General features: G+C 36.2%; 10 protein-coding genes across 10 annotated transcripts; 3 read left to right on the top strand and 7 right to left on the bottom strand. All coding sequences in view use genetic code 12, as the record gives it.

The window, feature by feature from the left end:
* Positions 1-91: 91 nt before the first annotated feature.
* On the top strand, positions 92-1,435 carry CORT_0A02150 (Ncs2 protein; the record flags this gene model as incomplete). Its single annotated transcript, XM_003865998.1, has 1 exon — positions 92-1,435. One exon carries the CDS (start codon positions 92-94, stop codon positions 1,433-1,435), a length of 1,344 nt encoding a protein of 447 aa, XP_003866046.1.
* A 135-nt stretch (positions 1,436-1,570) lies between these two features.
* Positions 1,571-2,425, top strand: CORT_0A02140 (hypothetical protein; the record flags this gene model as incomplete). Its single annotated transcript, XM_003865997.1, has 1 exon — positions 1,571-2,425. The coding sequence occupies one exon, from the start codon at positions 1,571-1,573 to the stop codon at positions 2,423-2,425; it is 855 nt and encodes a 284-aa protein (XP_003866045.1).
* A 14-nt stretch (positions 2,426-2,439) lies between these two features.
* Positions 2,440-3,366, bottom strand: CORT_0A02130 (Yvh1 dual specificity phosphatase (phosphoserine/threonine and phosphotyrosine phosphatase); the record flags this gene model as incomplete). The annotated part of the gene is made up of 1 exon (XM_003865996.1): positions 2,440-3,366. One exon carries the CDS (start codon positions 3,364-3,366, stop codon positions 2,440-2,442), a length of 927 nt encoding a protein of 308 aa, XP_003866044.1.
* A 177-nt stretch (positions 3,367-3,543) lies between these two features.
* Positions 3,544-5,214, bottom strand: CORT_0A02120 (Hxt5 sugar transporter; the record flags this gene model as incomplete). Its single annotated transcript, XM_003865995.1, has 1 exon — positions 3,544-5,214. The coding sequence occupies one exon, from the start codon at positions 5,212-5,214 to the stop codon at positions 3,544-3,546; it is 1,671 nt and encodes a 556-aa protein (XP_003866043.1).
* Positions 5,215-6,111: 897 nt separating this feature from the next.
* CORT_0A02110 (hypothetical protein) lies at positions 6,112-6,879 on the bottom strand (the record flags this gene model as incomplete). Its single annotated transcript, XM_003865994.1, has 1 exon — positions 6,112-6,879. One exon carries the CDS (start codon positions 6,877-6,879, stop codon positions 6,112-6,114), a length of 768 nt encoding a protein of 255 aa, XP_003866042.1.
* Positions 6,880-6,983: 104 nt separating this feature from the next.
* Positions 6,984-7,358, bottom strand: CORT_0A02100 (Pkr1 protein; the record flags this gene model as incomplete). The annotated part of the gene is made up of 1 exon (XM_003865993.1): positions 6,984-7,358. The coding sequence occupies one exon, from the start codon at positions 7,356-7,358 to the stop codon at positions 6,984-6,986; it is 375 nt and encodes a 124-aa protein (XP_003866041.1).
* A 424-nt stretch (positions 7,359-7,782) lies between these two features.
* On the top strand, positions 7,783-9,655 carry CORT_0A02090 (Not4 E3 ubiquitin-protein ligase; the record flags this gene model as incomplete). Its single annotated transcript, XM_003865992.1, has 2 exons — positions 7,783-7,832; positions 7,897-9,655. 2 exons carry the CDS (start codon positions 7,783-7,785, stop codon positions 9,653-9,655), a joined length of 1,809 nt encoding a protein of 602 aa, XP_003866040.1.
* A 213-nt stretch (positions 9,656-9,868) lies between these two features.
* Positions 9,869-10,342, bottom strand: CORT_0A02080 (hypothetical protein; the record flags this gene model as incomplete). The annotated part of the gene is made up of 1 exon (XM_003865991.1): positions 9,869-10,342. One exon carries the CDS (start codon positions 10,340-10,342, stop codon positions 9,869-9,871), a length of 474 nt encoding a protein of 157 aa, XP_003866039.1.
* A 258-nt stretch (positions 10,343-10,600) lies between these two features.
* On the bottom strand, positions 10,601-13,561 carry CORT_0A02070 (the record flags this gene model as incomplete). The annotated part of the gene is made up of 1 exon (XM_003865990.1): positions 10,601-13,561. One exon carries the CDS (start codon positions 13,559-13,561, stop codon positions 10,601-10,603), a length of 2,961 nt encoding a protein of 986 aa, XP_003866038.1.
* Positions 13,562-13,911: 350 nt separating this feature from the next.
* CORT_0A02060 (Cit1 citrate synthase) lies at positions 13,912-15,436 on the bottom strand (the record flags this gene model as incomplete). Its single annotated transcript, XM_003865989.1, has 2 exons — positions 13,912-15,225; positions 15,350-15,436. The coding sequence occupies 2 exons, from the start codon at positions 15,434-15,436 to the stop codon at positions 13,912-13,914; spliced, it is 1,401 nt and encodes a 466-aa protein (XP_003866037.1).
* Between the last annotated feature and the right edge of the window lie 889 nt (positions 15,437-16,325).

The following is a 16,325-nucleotide window of genomic DNA, read 5'->3' as shown; positions in this document are numbered from 1 at the left end:
TGATATCTGTGCGGCGTTAGATGAGATGCGAAAAAGAAATCAAAAAATTAGAGAGGAACTGTGATAGTGTTCTACAACGACATCGTTTAAGATGACTGCCATCGAACATATATCTAAACAGGACATTAGGTGTCAAAGGTGCAAGGAAGAGTCTGCTATTTTGAAAGCAAGGGGTGAATATCATTGTAAAGAATGTTATTTACGACTTGTTCGTGGGAAACAAAGGAAGCAAATGTCATCTGAAAAGTATAAGATCAACTATAAAAAATCGACACTCGGTCAACTAGAGAAAGTATTGTTGGCATTTTCAGGTGGGATATCTTCGTTAGTCTTGCTCGATGTTTTGGGAAATTTACTTTTAGAGCAACAACAAACGCATATAGGATTGCAAGGATTTGAAATCGTGGTGGTTAATATAGATGAAAAGGAATTGAGCTCGTTAGATAAAGAGGTAATGTCAATACTACCGGAACTTCTAACACGATTTAAACCAGTTAAAATTTCATTCAAGACAGTGTCTTTGGATTCATATGTGGACTTGAATAGTTTGAAGGAAATTCGTATAGAAAATGACTTCACCTCATTGGCAAATGCTGTGGATGCACAATCGTGCACATTTATTGATTTATTGAGTAGGTGCCCGAACAAGTCGTCTGTGGAGGACTTGTTGACTATCGTGTTTGAAAAGTTACTTTTACAAGCTGCATATGATGAAGGGTGTGGAACTATAGTGCTTGGCCACTCGATGACCAGGATTGCCAATGAGATAATTGCACTTACAGTTAAAGGTAGAGGATCTTCTATACACAGGTTAATATCCAACAGGACTGAAAATTACAATGACAAGGATATTGACATCATATACCCATTACGTGATTTGTTGTTTGCAGAAATTGACGAGTATGCCGTCCTTTCCGATTTGAAAAAGTACGAAGTTTATTCTAAAGTTGTCAAGTCGAGAGTATCTAAGAACTTGACCATTCGTGATTTAGTAAGCAATTATTTCACCAATTTGGATGTCACAGGTTACTCTTCAACAGCGTCAACAGTGATGAAAATCGGTCAGAAATTGGGCTCTCCTGAATCCAAACCCAATACAAACTGTAAAGTTTGTGGTGTGGAAATTTATCAGGATCCAAAAGGCTGGCTAAAGATGATTACAGTGAATGAACCAGCGTTAATTGAAACTGAGGAGGAGAGGAATTATTTGGAAATGTATTTATCAAGTGTTGAACATAATCCGAATCGTAGTTTCAATGGTGAAAATATTGACCTTTGTTATGGGTGTATCACTACATTAAATGGAGTTCGAGGGGAAGACTTTGTTTGGCCAATAGAGCCAGAATTAAACTTAAAGTATCGAGAAGCGTCAAATGAAGCTAACAAGAAGCAGGTATTAAATGAGTTTGTATTGACAGATACTGAGGATGACTAACTGTTTCTAAGTGTGTATGGGCGTAGTGTTTGTTGGTAGTTGATTTTGTACCAGTATAATAATAATGACAATTCTTTATTTTCCATTAGTGGATTTAGTCTCTGAAATCATTGCAACAACACAGCAGCCTCATCAATGTTCTCATCAGATTTGTCCCCTCGAGGTATACATCATCTATGGTCAAACGATAACAATCACTCGTTATTCAATTCTTCACAACATTCTACCAATAATTCAGAAACTAAACATTACAATAAATTGTTTGCACCACCATTGTCATCATACACAGCTGCGTTTCCAGGTCCAGATCCATTACAGTTGGAGTATTTACAGATATTGCGTTCTGATAAGCCGCAGCCATCTTTTGATGATTTGTCCCTTTTGATGCAAATGAAAGAACAACGATTGATGAAAATTAGAAATACGGGTTATTCCACGATTAGACCAATAGGTATTGGGAAAACAATGGAGGAATTAGATTATGCACAGCGGGGATACAGTATGGTTGAGGATAGTGCCATGAACAACAATGTCGCTGCTGAAAATTCAAATGAGGAAGAAATGAGCACGTTGCCGTTAAATCTTGCTGAACAAGAGGAAGTTGATTTGGATGCAGAGATTCTCGATGCGGATGAGCTTCAATCAGATGACGACGATGACGACGATGATAATGATGATGACTTGAACTTGCAACATAGTGATGATCATGATGGATCTCATCATCTTCGAAGAAATCAGGGCTATATTATGGATGATGAAGGATTTATGGCTGCCGAAGTTGAGTATCAAGATGATCACAGTTTGAACTCGGAAACAAACACCCACATGTTGATAAGTAGTGCTGTTACTGCAAGCGTTCTCCCAACCCATACAACTGGTAATCGCACCTCAACCACTAACCCCACAACTGCTCCTTCATTTCAGACTTTGGAAGAACAACATTTCGATAATGAAAACGAATATTCGGAGCAAGATATGCTTGTTGATTAGAGTATACTATTCATCTAGTGTTTTATACTATCTACTTTTGCATCTTGTAAATGTATGGCAGGAACCATCCATTTTCCACATGAACAACGAGATCCTTTCCAACTGTAGCCACCAACTTTGGAACTACATTTGGGGCATTGAAATTTGCCTTCAATTTCCGATTTCTCTAGCTCATTTCTCATCCAGTCCACTGGTTCTGTGAAAAAGTAATGAGAGCACAGCTTACTTGCTGGTTGAACGGATACAATTCTTCGTGAGTTTGGAGCGGTTTTTATAAATTGAGATTGTCGTGAATCAGAAGTGGGTGCTTGATGCTCTTCTATGTCGAAGTTTTGGGCAAGTACTTTTCGACACCGTTTACAACGTAGGTCATAAGACAGTGCATTTTCGACTGGAGGTGTCTTTATTTGAGTCATTGTAATCTCTCGTAAGTTAGTACCTGATGGATCTAGCTTCAATGATAGATGCTTGATGTATTCTCTGTACTGTAAATTTTGCTCATCAATTGTAAATTTCATATCTTCATAAAGCCTGATTTGTTCAATAAATGCTGGGTTAGGTCCTGCTTCTGGACATTTCCTCTTTACTGCATGTAATGCTTGATCGAAATTCAATTTGTAGTGCTTCATTAAGTACACCATGATGACTGCTACTGAGCGAGAAATACCCTGCGCACAGTGGACCAAAACTTTGCCTTTGTCTTTTGTGGCATTATCGATAAACGTATCACATTCGTCAAAGTACGGTATCAAGTTGGTTGTTTCCTCATCGGTTACTTCAATTTGTTTGTGGTGATAATTTTGAGTGTAAGTTTCATCAATATGCCCCGGTAGAATTGATAAGACGTGAGTGACTCCGTATTCTTTATTTAGGTCCACTTTGTTATTTATGGGCTCTATTGATGAAAGATAGATTCCGCCTAGGATCCTTTCAACCAGCATTGTTGAAGTTGTACGCTGCGATGAGCATCGTTAGCTTTGCAAAATTCGGCCGGAAAAATTATCAAATTGAATTGCGCGTGGTGGTGATTCCTACATGGCTCTTTCAAACTGCAAAAAGATTGGACCATTTTAAAATATACACTATACGAATTGAAAAGAGGTTACGATATATCCTTCTCACTTAAAACTCCAAAACCTCTTAAGTCCCTGCAAATTCTCCTTAGCTAATTCAAATGACGATTTTTCAAAAATTTCATCAATTTCTTCCAATGTCTTTCCCTTGGTTTCTGGCATAAACAAAACTTGGTAAAAGAACCCCAAAAATGCAATACCTCCATAGAATCCAATAGTTAAACCAGTATATGTAAGTGCTTCTTTCATTCTGTTGAAATTGTAAGTCACTGTGAATGACCATACATATAACAATGCTGAACACAATGTAACACCTTGTGATCTAGTACCAAGACTAAAAGATTCAGAAGGAACAACCCAAGTTAAACAAGCGTATGAACCAAAGAAACCCATGTATAATATAAGACCAGTCAAATAAACACCTTCGGCAGCAGGTAAATTGGTGTCAATTGGAATCAAATACCCAACACCAACCAAAACTAAACCAATAAAGAAACCAATCAAGTTATAGCCCCATATTCTTCTACCAAATTTATCCATGTACAAAATAGCTGGAATGGTACCAATAAGTAATGAACCACCACCAACTAATGACATAAACACGGCATTTTTATCTGAAAATCCAATCTGAGCCATCAAGTCTGATAAATAATACATAACGGCATTGATACCAGTCAATTGTCCCAAAGTAATCATAATCAAACCATAAATCAATGCACGTCTGTTTCTAGGCACTGTAAACAATTCAATCCAAGCTTTATATCTTTTTGTTGTTAATCGAATTTCTCTTTCATTTTCAGCAGCTTGAATCATTTGAAGAAATTCAACTTTACTTCTCTTGTCTTCAATATCTCTTAATCTTGCAAATACATTGAATGCTTCTCCATATTTACCCTTCTTGGCAAGGAAACGAGGTGATTCAGGTAAAAAGATTAATCCAATCAATAATATCGTGGAAAAAACCAATGAAGAACCCAACATGTAACGCCATCCTGCATGTGTCGATATAAAAATTGCAGCAATGGCATAACCCAACACCTCACCAAATGCAATGAAAAACTGATATGCACTGACCAAAACCCCTCTCTTGTCACTGGGAACTGATTCAGCAATGTAGACATTAACACCACCTCCTTCAATACCAACACCTAAACCCAAGATGAATCTACCAGCATACAACACATTGGTTGAGTTTTTGTTAAAGAATGAAGATCCAACTTGTTTTGGAATTGGAGTGGCTGCACACATGATAGCACCAATAGTATAAAGAATACATGACACAGTAATGGCATTCTTTCTGCTGAATTTTTGCAATGGCGGTAATAATAATGAACCACCAACAGCACCAAGTGGCATCAATGCAGAAACTAATGAATTTTGATCACCACTAAGATGCAACTGCGAGTTTAAACCCAATTGAGCACCACTAATTATCGATTGATCAACACCACTCAAAACACCAGCAAATGAAGCAAACCCACCCAACAAATGTACCATATGTCTCTTATCTTTAAAGTTCAAGGGAATTTCAAATCGTTTCAAATTATTCCAAAACCCACTAGTTTGTTCTTCAGCAGCACCAAGCTGTCTATACTTTTCAAACTCTTCATCAATTTTGTTGAAATTGGAACCTTGTTCCAATGACCCTTCATCGTATTCAATTTGAACCTTTTCTTGATGAGAATCAATAGCTTTTTCAATTTCTAAACCAGACATTGTTATAATTGCTTCGCTGGGTAGGAAAATAAAACTTAGATCAGAAGAAGGTGGAAATTGACTGATTTATATATCATTGAGAATAAGAAGGAATAATGACGCGTACAAAACACAACCCCAATATCTCCCCCATAAATAGAATCTTGTACAAAAGCAACAGCAATCGGATTAACTATTGTTTGGTCGTCTCCGAAATACTATGTTCTCCGTTTCTTTTGGTGTGCTCTCGCATTAATTAAAAGATTTCTTGTCATTACGCTGCATATTTTGTGTTGTGTTGATTTTAGTTCGTTGTTGGTGGGGTAAAGAGTGAAAATACAATAGAGATTTCTTTTTAGTCGACTTTGGGGGATGCATTTACGCATTGTGGAGGATTTAGCACAAAAAAAATTTTCACTTCAACATCAATACTTTGCACTGCAACAAATTGAGCCCGATATATGACACAGGTTATGAGCCCACGGTGTTAGCCATGTGATCATATCTCCAAAAAACTTGACTGTAACGCCTTACACTTTTTTTTTACCTATGGTTAGTCTGTGTTTCTGTGTTTTTATATGGTATTGTGTTCGGATTAATTTTTTTAATTGTGCGAGAATTGTTCCGTACATATCTATATGGAAGACATACACAAAACTACTGCAAACGTATACACCACCACATTAAAAGTTCGAAGGCTTCAGTAATTAAAGTATTTTGTTTTGGGTAAATATGCTTATACACGCCTTCTGTATTGTTACTACAAGCGGAGTTTTGTTGGGTAAAAATTCCGACTCACATGATAAAGCCCTTTTTGGGAAGCTTTTGTATTGTGAGAGTATAATTCATATTACAGAAAGCACTTTATAGAGCTATTTACATCATACTATGATCCACCCGCTACAACACCCTCTTATACTAAAAGTCATTTATTGTTAGATTTTCCGGATTTCCCAAAGCCCCAAATATGGTCTTATACTCCTCACTTAAATGTTCTTTTAATTTAACCATTGAATTTCCAAACGTTTTATTACATATAGTACATTTGAAAGGAGTGGATTTAATAATATCCTCCAATACCGCTACTGATCTTGTATGTCTGACAAATTCGGATTGGTCGGAGTCTTTCAATTCAGCTGAAGATGCATCAGACCCCGAATCAAAATCATCATTGCGACTTCTCAAACGATTATATGCTTTATTATACAATGGATTCAATAGGTCAAAGTTGACAAAAAATTTAGTTGTAAATGAATTGTAATGTTTTTTATTCTTCATCTTGGGAGAATGGAAATCTTTTGTAATAACATGAATATGCAAATTGTTTAATGAAGGAATGGAATGTATTCCAGCCTTAAAATACTCATTTTTCAAATCTTGGATAGTCGCCTTATCTTTGATACCTAATTTATCACTTAAATTATCAGCTATTAAATCTTTTGCCTTTTCTACATATTCTCCCACCATTTCGTATAATTCTTCTCCAGTGAATTCTTTATAATTTGAATTGAATACATCTAATGGATGTTTATGAGTGACATCAGGATGGCGAGGTATTACCAACAAGTGGCGAATGGCTTTGGGAAACATATCCTTGATTATAACTACATTCTCATCCACAAATAAAACAGAATCTGACTTTTCTGGTTGATCGATGATCTTTTGAAATGCATTGGCAAAACTCATCTCACGTTTGAGTGGAAAAGCTCTTTAGTGGTGATTTTGTTATGCGATTAAAAATGTTTTGGCTATAAAATATACTGATATATGCAGAATAGCTACTTACAAAACTATGTTTTCCTTTTCCTCGGAGCAACAGTCTCGTCACTGATGGTAGTCTTTGGTTCATTAATTGACTCCGTATCCACAACAGTGTTAACAGTCTTCTTTTTCTTCTCAATTTCTTCACCTTCCGTTTCTTTAGCATTCAACTCTTCGTTATCTTTCAATTTGACCTGTTGAAGCTCATTGATGAACCAAATTACTGTCCCATATAACAATACGGCAATGACAAATAAATTAACAAAATGTATTGATTTTGTCAAAAAGATAAATGTAACTAACGAAATGAGCAATAAGATGAATGACGCATGAGTGGCTTTGATTAATGCAGGGGTAGTTCCTGGAGTGAATACCGATTCCCATAATTCAACAATAAAAGCCATAATGGATGAAACGAGTCTTGAGTTGTGGTGAAAGCTTCTGATGTTGATTGTACCAAGATGACTTTTGTCGCGATTACGCTCTGTGAATCAATTTTTCACACACACAAAATATGCAAATAAAGTGCTTTGTTGAATGTCTCTTTACTCTTTTAGACCGAGTGGGTGTGGCTACTGATTACAAACCGAGGAAGTTCTCCACTTTATCTCTCCCAACATGTCGACCTCTACTTATCCAGTGTTCTGAGTCGTGTAATGTAATCATAAAATGGTAGCGTGTTAATAAAACCTTTGAAATGACAATTTGTAACAATTTTTACAAACGGAACCTTCATTAAGCATTAACGTTGGCAAATTAGACTTGCACTTTATAAACTAGACAAAGAAACAAAATACAATCACGGTAACTAAATAACTAATGACAGCAATGATAGTACCAGATGATTCATTTATTAGCGATGACGAAGAAGAATATTGGTATGTATTCTCATTTTCTAAAAGGCAAACGGCGTGACAAAACAATTACTAACTAATCTCCTAGTCCATTATGTGTTGAAGAGATGGATATCTCAGACAAAAACTTCAAGCCATGTCCTTGTGGATATCAAATATGTCAGTTCTGTTATAACAATATCAGACTGAATCCCGAATTAAATGGAAGATGTCCTGGATGTAGAAGATTGTATGATGATGAAAGTGTTGAATATAAGACGATTAGTCCAGAAGAATACAAGATCCAACAAGCTAAAAAAGAAAAGAGGGAACGTGAGAAGAAACAACGTGAAAAGGAAAAGAAGGAACTGGATATGGCTAATAAGAAACATTTGGCAGGTTTGAGAGTAGTTCAAAAAAATTTGGTTTATGTTACTGGATTGAATCCACCTTGTAACCCAGATGAATTGCATTCTGTATTAAGATCAGACAAGTACTTTGGTCAATATGGTAAAATTAACAAAATTGTCATTAACAAAAAGAACCCAAATCCTCTGAATTCAGGCAGTCATCATCACCAAAACCCTGGTTTGGTTGTTTATGTCACTTTTGCTAGAAAGGAAGATGCATTAAATTGTATAACCGAACTTGATGGATCATTGTGTGACGGAAGAGTATTGAGAGCAGCACATGGTACTACCAAGTATTGTTCTTCTTATTTACGTGGCCATCCATGTCCAAATCCAAATTGTATGTTTTTACATGAACCAGGGGAAGAAGCAGACTCATTTACTAGAAAGGATTTGTCTACTCAACAAGGTATCAAGATGGGTATGACATCTAGAGCACATACCACCTCATTTGGAGAAGATACGTATATTCCTAATCATCAACTTAGTCAAATGACTGATGAGGATTTACAGCAATATCAACAACAGCATGGACATCACAATATTCACCACCCATCCTCACACCAACATCTTCATAATGATTTGAGTAAGGAACATTTACCAGCCACTGCACATTGGGCAAATGTTAATGGACAAGTTTCTGGAAATAACTCACCTGGTGTAAATAATAATGTCCCCTTAGCCAACTCCGCCGCGTTTCCGACATTGGGTGAAATTGCTCGTGAAAAGCAACAACAGCAACAACAGCAACAACGTAAAGAACCTAAGTCAAGAGTCTCAAGTACTAAGTTATCCAAAATTACCAGTGCTGTTTCGGCTGATGATGTTGATTTGAATGACAATTCCGTCATTCCATTTATTGAGCTGATTGTAGCAGAAATCAAATCATTAGACGAAATCAAGAATGTCAAATTTAAGTCATTAAGTGATGACAAACCATTACCTTTATTTGAATTTGGTGGAGGTTTTACTGATTCGACAAAACCAGATGATGAAAAATTGTTGGCACGTCAAGTTATTGAAAAGTATTTATTGAGACCAGTTAAGAATTATCATTTGGCATATCCAAATCATCCAATTATGCAACAACAAGCATTAGTACAACGTCAACAACAGCAGCAACAGCAGCAGCAGCAACAACAACAACAACAAGGTACTCCAGTTGCTCCAAATTCTCAATTACAAGACAAAACAGATGAACAACACTTGTTATTACGCCAATTACAGCAGCAACAACAATTACAACAATTACAACAACAGCAGCAGCAGCAGCAATTGAATCAATTAAACATGATCAAAACTGGTGATCGTGTCAATACATCTACCCCACCACCACCTGGATTATTCGCTGGTAGAACCCCAACTACACAAAATGACGTCCCATTGACTGGTGCTGCAGCTGCTACTCCACAACGTACTTCATCACAATTGTTAACCCAATTAATGAGTAAGAAATGATTTTATATACATATAACGATGTAAATTTACACAATACACATAACAACAGAAACTTTGCAGTAGACGTGAGAGAAACGTTGATGAAATGTATGCAAAACTTGTATAAAGTTAGATCTACTAATTATACAACATAATATAACTCTAATAACCACTTTTCTCCATCTCCATTAGATAATCAGAAGACAATGGGACGGTATCCCATCCCAATTGCTTTCACGACTTCCCTTCTTGTTTCAATTTCGGACTCGCTCTAGGCTTCAACTCATATACCCGATTATCCAACAAATGGCAAGTCAGTTTCGGATTCATAACTTCGTAACTATGAATAATCTTGCCCGCTTCTCTAGCATTCTCAGTAATTTCCTTCCGTATGATACTCAATCTAGGAGCCGATGTAATCAATTCATCATAATAAATTTCATCTTCAATTTGTCGAATTTTTTCATAAATAGTCTTGAGTTTAGTTTGTGATTCTTGTAAATTGTCCAATGGTGGTTTATGAGTGAGTTGTTGAGTTTCCAAGTATGATTTGCACACGTGGTATTCATATACTAGTTCGTCGAGTTTGATGAGGATATAGAATAAGGCTTGTTGAGCAGGAGTGAATTCAGATTTGAGATTTCGGTATTGGGTTATTAGTGAATCTTTGCGTTCCAAGTATCCATTGAGTTTTCTTTGTGATGACATTTTGAAAATAAAAAAAGAGTTGGATATGTTGTTAATAAGTTTCGAAAAGTTGGAGGCTGTGGATCGAAAGAGACGAGTTTAAGGGTCAAAGCGTGGTTGTGTGGTTGTGTGGTTGTGTGGCTAGTGTATTTGAGATGTGTAACTAAAGTAAAGTAGGAGTGCTGTATGGAATGTTTGAGACTCTGTTTTTCTTCGTTTCAGATTTGGTTACAAAACACCAATGCACATACATTTATATACAGAAATACATCTATCCATCTATTCTACTCGTCTATTTACAACATCATTACATTTACCACATAATGATTCTGGTTCAGATGCAGTAAACTTCCAACAACGTCCACATTTATGATCATCTGAATGCTTTATAACAACACCAACTTTCTCACCATTTATATCCATAACTTGTAAATTATCAACTTCAAGATCCTCACTTTCAACAAGATTTGCTTTAGACACCAAAAACAAATCATCAAGATATGATTTATTCAACTTCATAAATTCAAATAATGACGAGTTACCAAGTGGGTTTGACAACTTAATCTCCAACTCTAATTTATTCTTAAAAAAATTGTTTTGTTTCAAAGTTTCAATCTCCTTATAAATTTCATCTCTCAATTTGAAAAATGCACTAAATTGCAACTCCAAGTCATGATTGACATAGTAATTAGACAATGCATACGTATTCGAAGGTTCTTTAAATGGTGAGTCACTTACGTCTTTATTAATCTTCACATACTCATCCCAAACTTCTTGCACTGTCAATGGTTGAATAGGTGCCAAAATTCCCACATATGTCTTCAAAATTTCATTCAATACAGTTTGAATGGCTCTACGTCTAGTTGAGTTAGCATCGTCAGTATATAAGCAATCTTTCGAAACGTCGAAATAAATGGCACTCAAGACTGAATTGACATGAGCATTGACTGAACTAACAACTCGAGAAAAATTGTATGACTTATAATAACCAGCACAAGTTTGTTGTAACTGATGCAATGTGTGTAAGATATACTTGTCCAAGTCGCTCAACAGTTGATACTCCACTGGCATTTCAAAATCGTACAAGTTACCCAAGAGGTACTTGAATGTAACTCGATACTTCTTACCCACTTCACTAACTCTTGTCAATACTTCAGGATGAAATCCAACATCTTGTTGATAATTTGATGATGCCGCCCATAATCTCAATCCATCGGTTCCCAAAAGTGGTGTCCATGGTTTTTTACATCCTTCAATTGCTTCATGAGGAGAAAAGATATTTCCTTTAGTTTTAGACATTTTTTGGCCATGAGCATCAGTGATGAACCCATGAGTAATTACCGCCTTGTACGGGGCTACTGATTGGAATGTTTGACCTTTGTTACCAGAATAAATGACCTTGTTAAGTAAAGAGGATTGAAACCAGCCACGATGTTGATCACTACCTTCGAGATATACATCAGCCAATGGTTCAGTCGTCTCATTGCACTCTTTGATATTATCACGCAATGTACTCCAGGAAGTACCGGAATCAAACCAAACATCCATTGTATCTTGTCCCTTGTAGTATTTACCCCCATCCATATCCGAAGGCAACCAACGACTGATATTGTCTTCCTTGACAAACCATTCATCAGTACCAAATTCATCAATTTTGCTAATGGTGTGGTTGATCACCTCTAAATCCATCACCGGCTTGTGAGTATTTGCATCATATACAATGGGTAAAGGAACGCCCCAAGATCTTTGTCTTGAAATACACCATTCATCTCTGTTTTCAATAAAAGAAGTTAATCTATTATATCCACTAGAAGGATGGAATTCGACTTTACCCAATGCTTCCAATGCAAATGGCTTAATTTTGTCCACATTAACAAACCATTGTGGAGTAGCACGTTGAATAACGGGGGTTTGTGATCTCCAATCGTATGGATAAGAATGTACAAAGTTCTTATTGACATTGTAAATCATATCATGTTGTTTCAAAACATCAACGCACAACATGTTAGATCTAATTTCGTTCACTTTTAATGAACCCAATTGTTGGAAACCTGGTGGTAATTCATTCACAATGAATTTCCCCTTGTTATCGACACAGGATGAATCAATAGTGATTCCATTTTGTTTAGCCACCAAATAATCTTCACGTCCATGAGCTGGAGCACTATGCACAAGACCTGTACCTGCTGTACCTACAACATGATCCCCATGTATAACTGGTCTTTTCACATTATCTTCCGCTGCGGGGTTCACATACAGTACACCAATTAATTCAGTACCAGGGATCTCAACATCAACATGAGTATAATCAGGGTCCAATTCAAGCACATCTTCAGCTAAAGTTTTAGCAACTACAAGCACTTCATCTCCTTTCATGATTAAAGTATATGACAAGTGTTCACTGACACAAATGGTTTTATTTGCCGGGATTGTCCATGGAGTACTGGTCCAAATCAACAATTTAATCTTCTCATTCTTCAATGACAAATCGGGATGGTTATCTTTAATATAATTTCTCAACTTATCACCAGTCACGGGGAATTTCACATATATAGCCACCGACTTGTGTTTATCATTATATTCCAATTCAGCTTCCGCCAAAGCAGTTTGTGTATCACACCCATACCAAACTGGTTTCAATTGTTGACTCAATAATCCATTCTCAACCAATTTACTAAACACTTGTAATTGATCATTTTCAAATTTATGATCCATTGTAATATAAGGTTTGCTGAAATCAGTCATTATACCTAATTCAAGAAATTCTTTACGTTGGTTATTTATCATAGTCATGGCGTATTCTCGACACGCTTTTCGAATTTCAACTGGGTCTTTAAACTCTAGTTTTCCCAAATTGTATTCAACTTTTAATTCAATTGGTAATCCGTGACAATCCCAACCTGGTTGATACTTGATCAATTTATCTTCATGAATCAACTGGTATCGAATAATGATATCTTTACAGATCTTGTTCAATGCATGACCAACATGTAGTTTTCCATTGGCGTAGGGAGGACCATCGTGAAGAAAAAAAGGTTTGTGATTAGTCTTGTATTGTTGTTGCCATTTATAAATGTCGACTCCAGTACGCTGAATAAGTTCATCTCGAGAGGAACCACGCGGTATTTTGGGGCTAAAACTGGTTTGAGGTAGTTGTAGAGTCTTTGAATAGCTGATTTTGTTTAGCTGAGCCGCACATGTGGCAAAACATCTTGTCTGGTAAGGGGAGAACCGTAGCATTTATTGATTGGTTGAATGGACCTTTGAATTGGAATTTGAAAATTTTCTGTTGCAAAAATCTACGCACACATATCAATTGGGTGAATTACAAGATATCAATCATACGACATCTACCTCTGATAGAGAAACCTTTGCTACGAACCTCTCTTAATTTGAAACTTTATTTATTCAAAAAAAGATAATAAATACACCATGAACAAGTAATAATAAAAAAAAAATAACAGTAACAATAATAAATCGTTTCAAATTGGCTTGTATTCTATTTCATCATCATCATCTGAATTTTTCCATCCTCTGGGACTTATATGTGTGAGTGAGTGGGACCTATATATACTCTATGTTCTCCCCATTTAGTTGTTAGCTTTGATGTTCTTAACCAATTCAATGTATTTTTCAGTTGAGAATGATTTTGGACGTTCAATTGGCATACCAACACCTCTGTCCAAAATCAATTGGGGCAACACACCAAAGGCTCTGGCAACACCAAACAAAACGGTGTAGAATGATTCCTCAGTTAAACCATAGTACTGCAACAAGACACCAGAGTGAGAATCAACATTTGGCCATGGGTTCTTGGTCTTACCTTGTTTGGTCAAGACACCTGGAGCAACTTCGTAAATGTTGGAAACCAATTTGAACAATTCATAATCTGGCATATGCTTCAAAGCAAATTCTCTTTGAGCAGTGTATCTTGGATCAGTCTTTCTCAAGACAGCGTGACCATAACCTGGAACAACTCTACCAGCATTCAAGGTTTCCCACAAGTATTTTTCAATATTTTCCTTAGAGTAGTCACCATTCAATTCTTCTCTTAATTTGAACAACCATTCCAAAACTTCTTGGTTAGCTCTTCCGTGCAATGGACCGGCCAAACCATTCAAACCAGCAGACAATGACAACATTGGTGAAGATAAAGCTGAACCAACCAAGTGGGTGGTGTGGGCGGAAACATTACCACCTTCGTGATCAGAATGGATGGTCAAGTACAATCTCATCAATTCCAAAAATTCTGGGTTTTCATAACCCAATAAATGAGCCAAATTAGCACCATAATCTAATTTACCATCAACTTTGGCTGGCAATTTACCATCCTTAAAGACATTTCTGTAAATTTTGGCAGCGATAACTGGCAATTTGGCCAATAATGAGATGGAATCTTCATAAGTGTATTTCCAGTAATCCTTCTTGTTAACACCCTTGGCATAAGCTTTAGCAAATTCGGATTCAGATTCCAAAGCAGTAACAGCAATTGAAAATTGAGCCATTGGGTGCAAATGAGCTGGAGACCTGTCAATCAAATCTTCAACATGTTTTGGCAATTCTGATCTAGCAGCCAATTCTTCTGAAAAAGCCTTGGTTTGAGCTTCAGATGGAACCTCACCAGTCAACAACAACCAAAACAAAGCCTCTGGTAATGGTTCACTTCCACCTGGAGCCTTTGGTAATTCCTTTTGAATATCTGGAATGGTTCTACCTCTGAAACGAATACCCTCAATTGGGTCCAAAACTGAACCTTCCCAAACCAAACCTTTAATACCTCTCATACCACCATAAGCTTGTTCCAAAAGAACTTCACCAATAACGGTTTTACCATATTCTTTTTTGAATTGTTTGATTTCTTCAGCTTTTTCTGGAATCAACTCATCCAATCTTTGTTTTAAAGTCTAGAAAAAATAGGGAGTTAGTATGGGGAAGAAGTCCTTCAAGTCAAGTCAAGTCAAATCAATCAGATGAACTGAAGAAACCCTCCAGCATCTAAAAAGATAAAGCTGTGTTTTGAAAACATACTGGTTCAGCAGTGGCATAAGTTCTAACTGATTTAACAGCATTTCTAGCCAAATTAGATGAACGTTGGAAAGATCTTAATGAAGACATTGTGTGTGTATATATGTATATAAATATTGCTCTTTCGAATCAAACTAAACTCTTGATAAACAGAAGAATTCAATTGAATAAAAGGAATAAAGAAAAGGGTATTTATAAGTAAAAAATGAAAATTCAAATGAGAGGGATATTTAAATTGATTTATATAAAAATTTCCAAACCGAACAAAAATTAGAAATGATTATTTTTTTTATTTGTTTTTGTATGTGAAAAACAAAAATGTCGCAATTGAATTTTCTTTTTTTTTATTTAAAAAAATGTCTGCTTATAGTTTTCGGTTTTGTGTACATATTAGTATCTTACAAGGAAGACATTTTGTATGGCAAATGTCGTGTTTTATTATACCGATGCCGACTTTTCTCGCACTGTCTGGGGATATAATGCCGAAGGTTTTCTTCTTCGAGTGACCGAGGAAAGAATTATTTGCCATATTCAAATCAAAGGTACCATTTCCCTTTAAAGTGGCATAATTGGGGCGACTGGGCATGCCATGGCTACTTATGAACTGTTGGCGAGTAGTCAGCCAATGAACCGAGTTTTACAATCAGTCTTGTAGTTTTGCTATCAGTACTTTGTTTTGTTCAAGTCGTGTTTGTGTGTGTGTATATATCAAAATGTCGTTGGATATGCATCAACCAATTAAATTACATTATTGGTGGAATATTACACAAGCTTACCACTGGTTTTGAAACATTCACACGACAATATCACTTTGCACCACACTTTTCGAAAACATACTCGGTTAAATAACTTTCTTCACAGGCTAAAAACAGTATGAACCGTTTTAATGAAATGAGTGTTCACACCTCTAATAAAAACAAAGTACATTGTTTTTTGAGATCACCCTGTATCAATTGCGATTTGCGAAAAATCATACTGG

Source organism: Candida orthopsilosis (genome assembly GCF_000315875.1).
Source record: "Candida orthopsilosis Co 90-125, chromosome 1 draft sequence".
In the NCBI taxonomy this organism is placed as follows: Eukaryota; Fungi; Ascomycota; class Pichiomycetes; order Serinales; family Debaryomycetaceae; genus Lodderomyces; species Lodderomyces orthopsilosis.
This window is presented reverse-complemented; position numbering and strand designations above follow the sequence as displayed.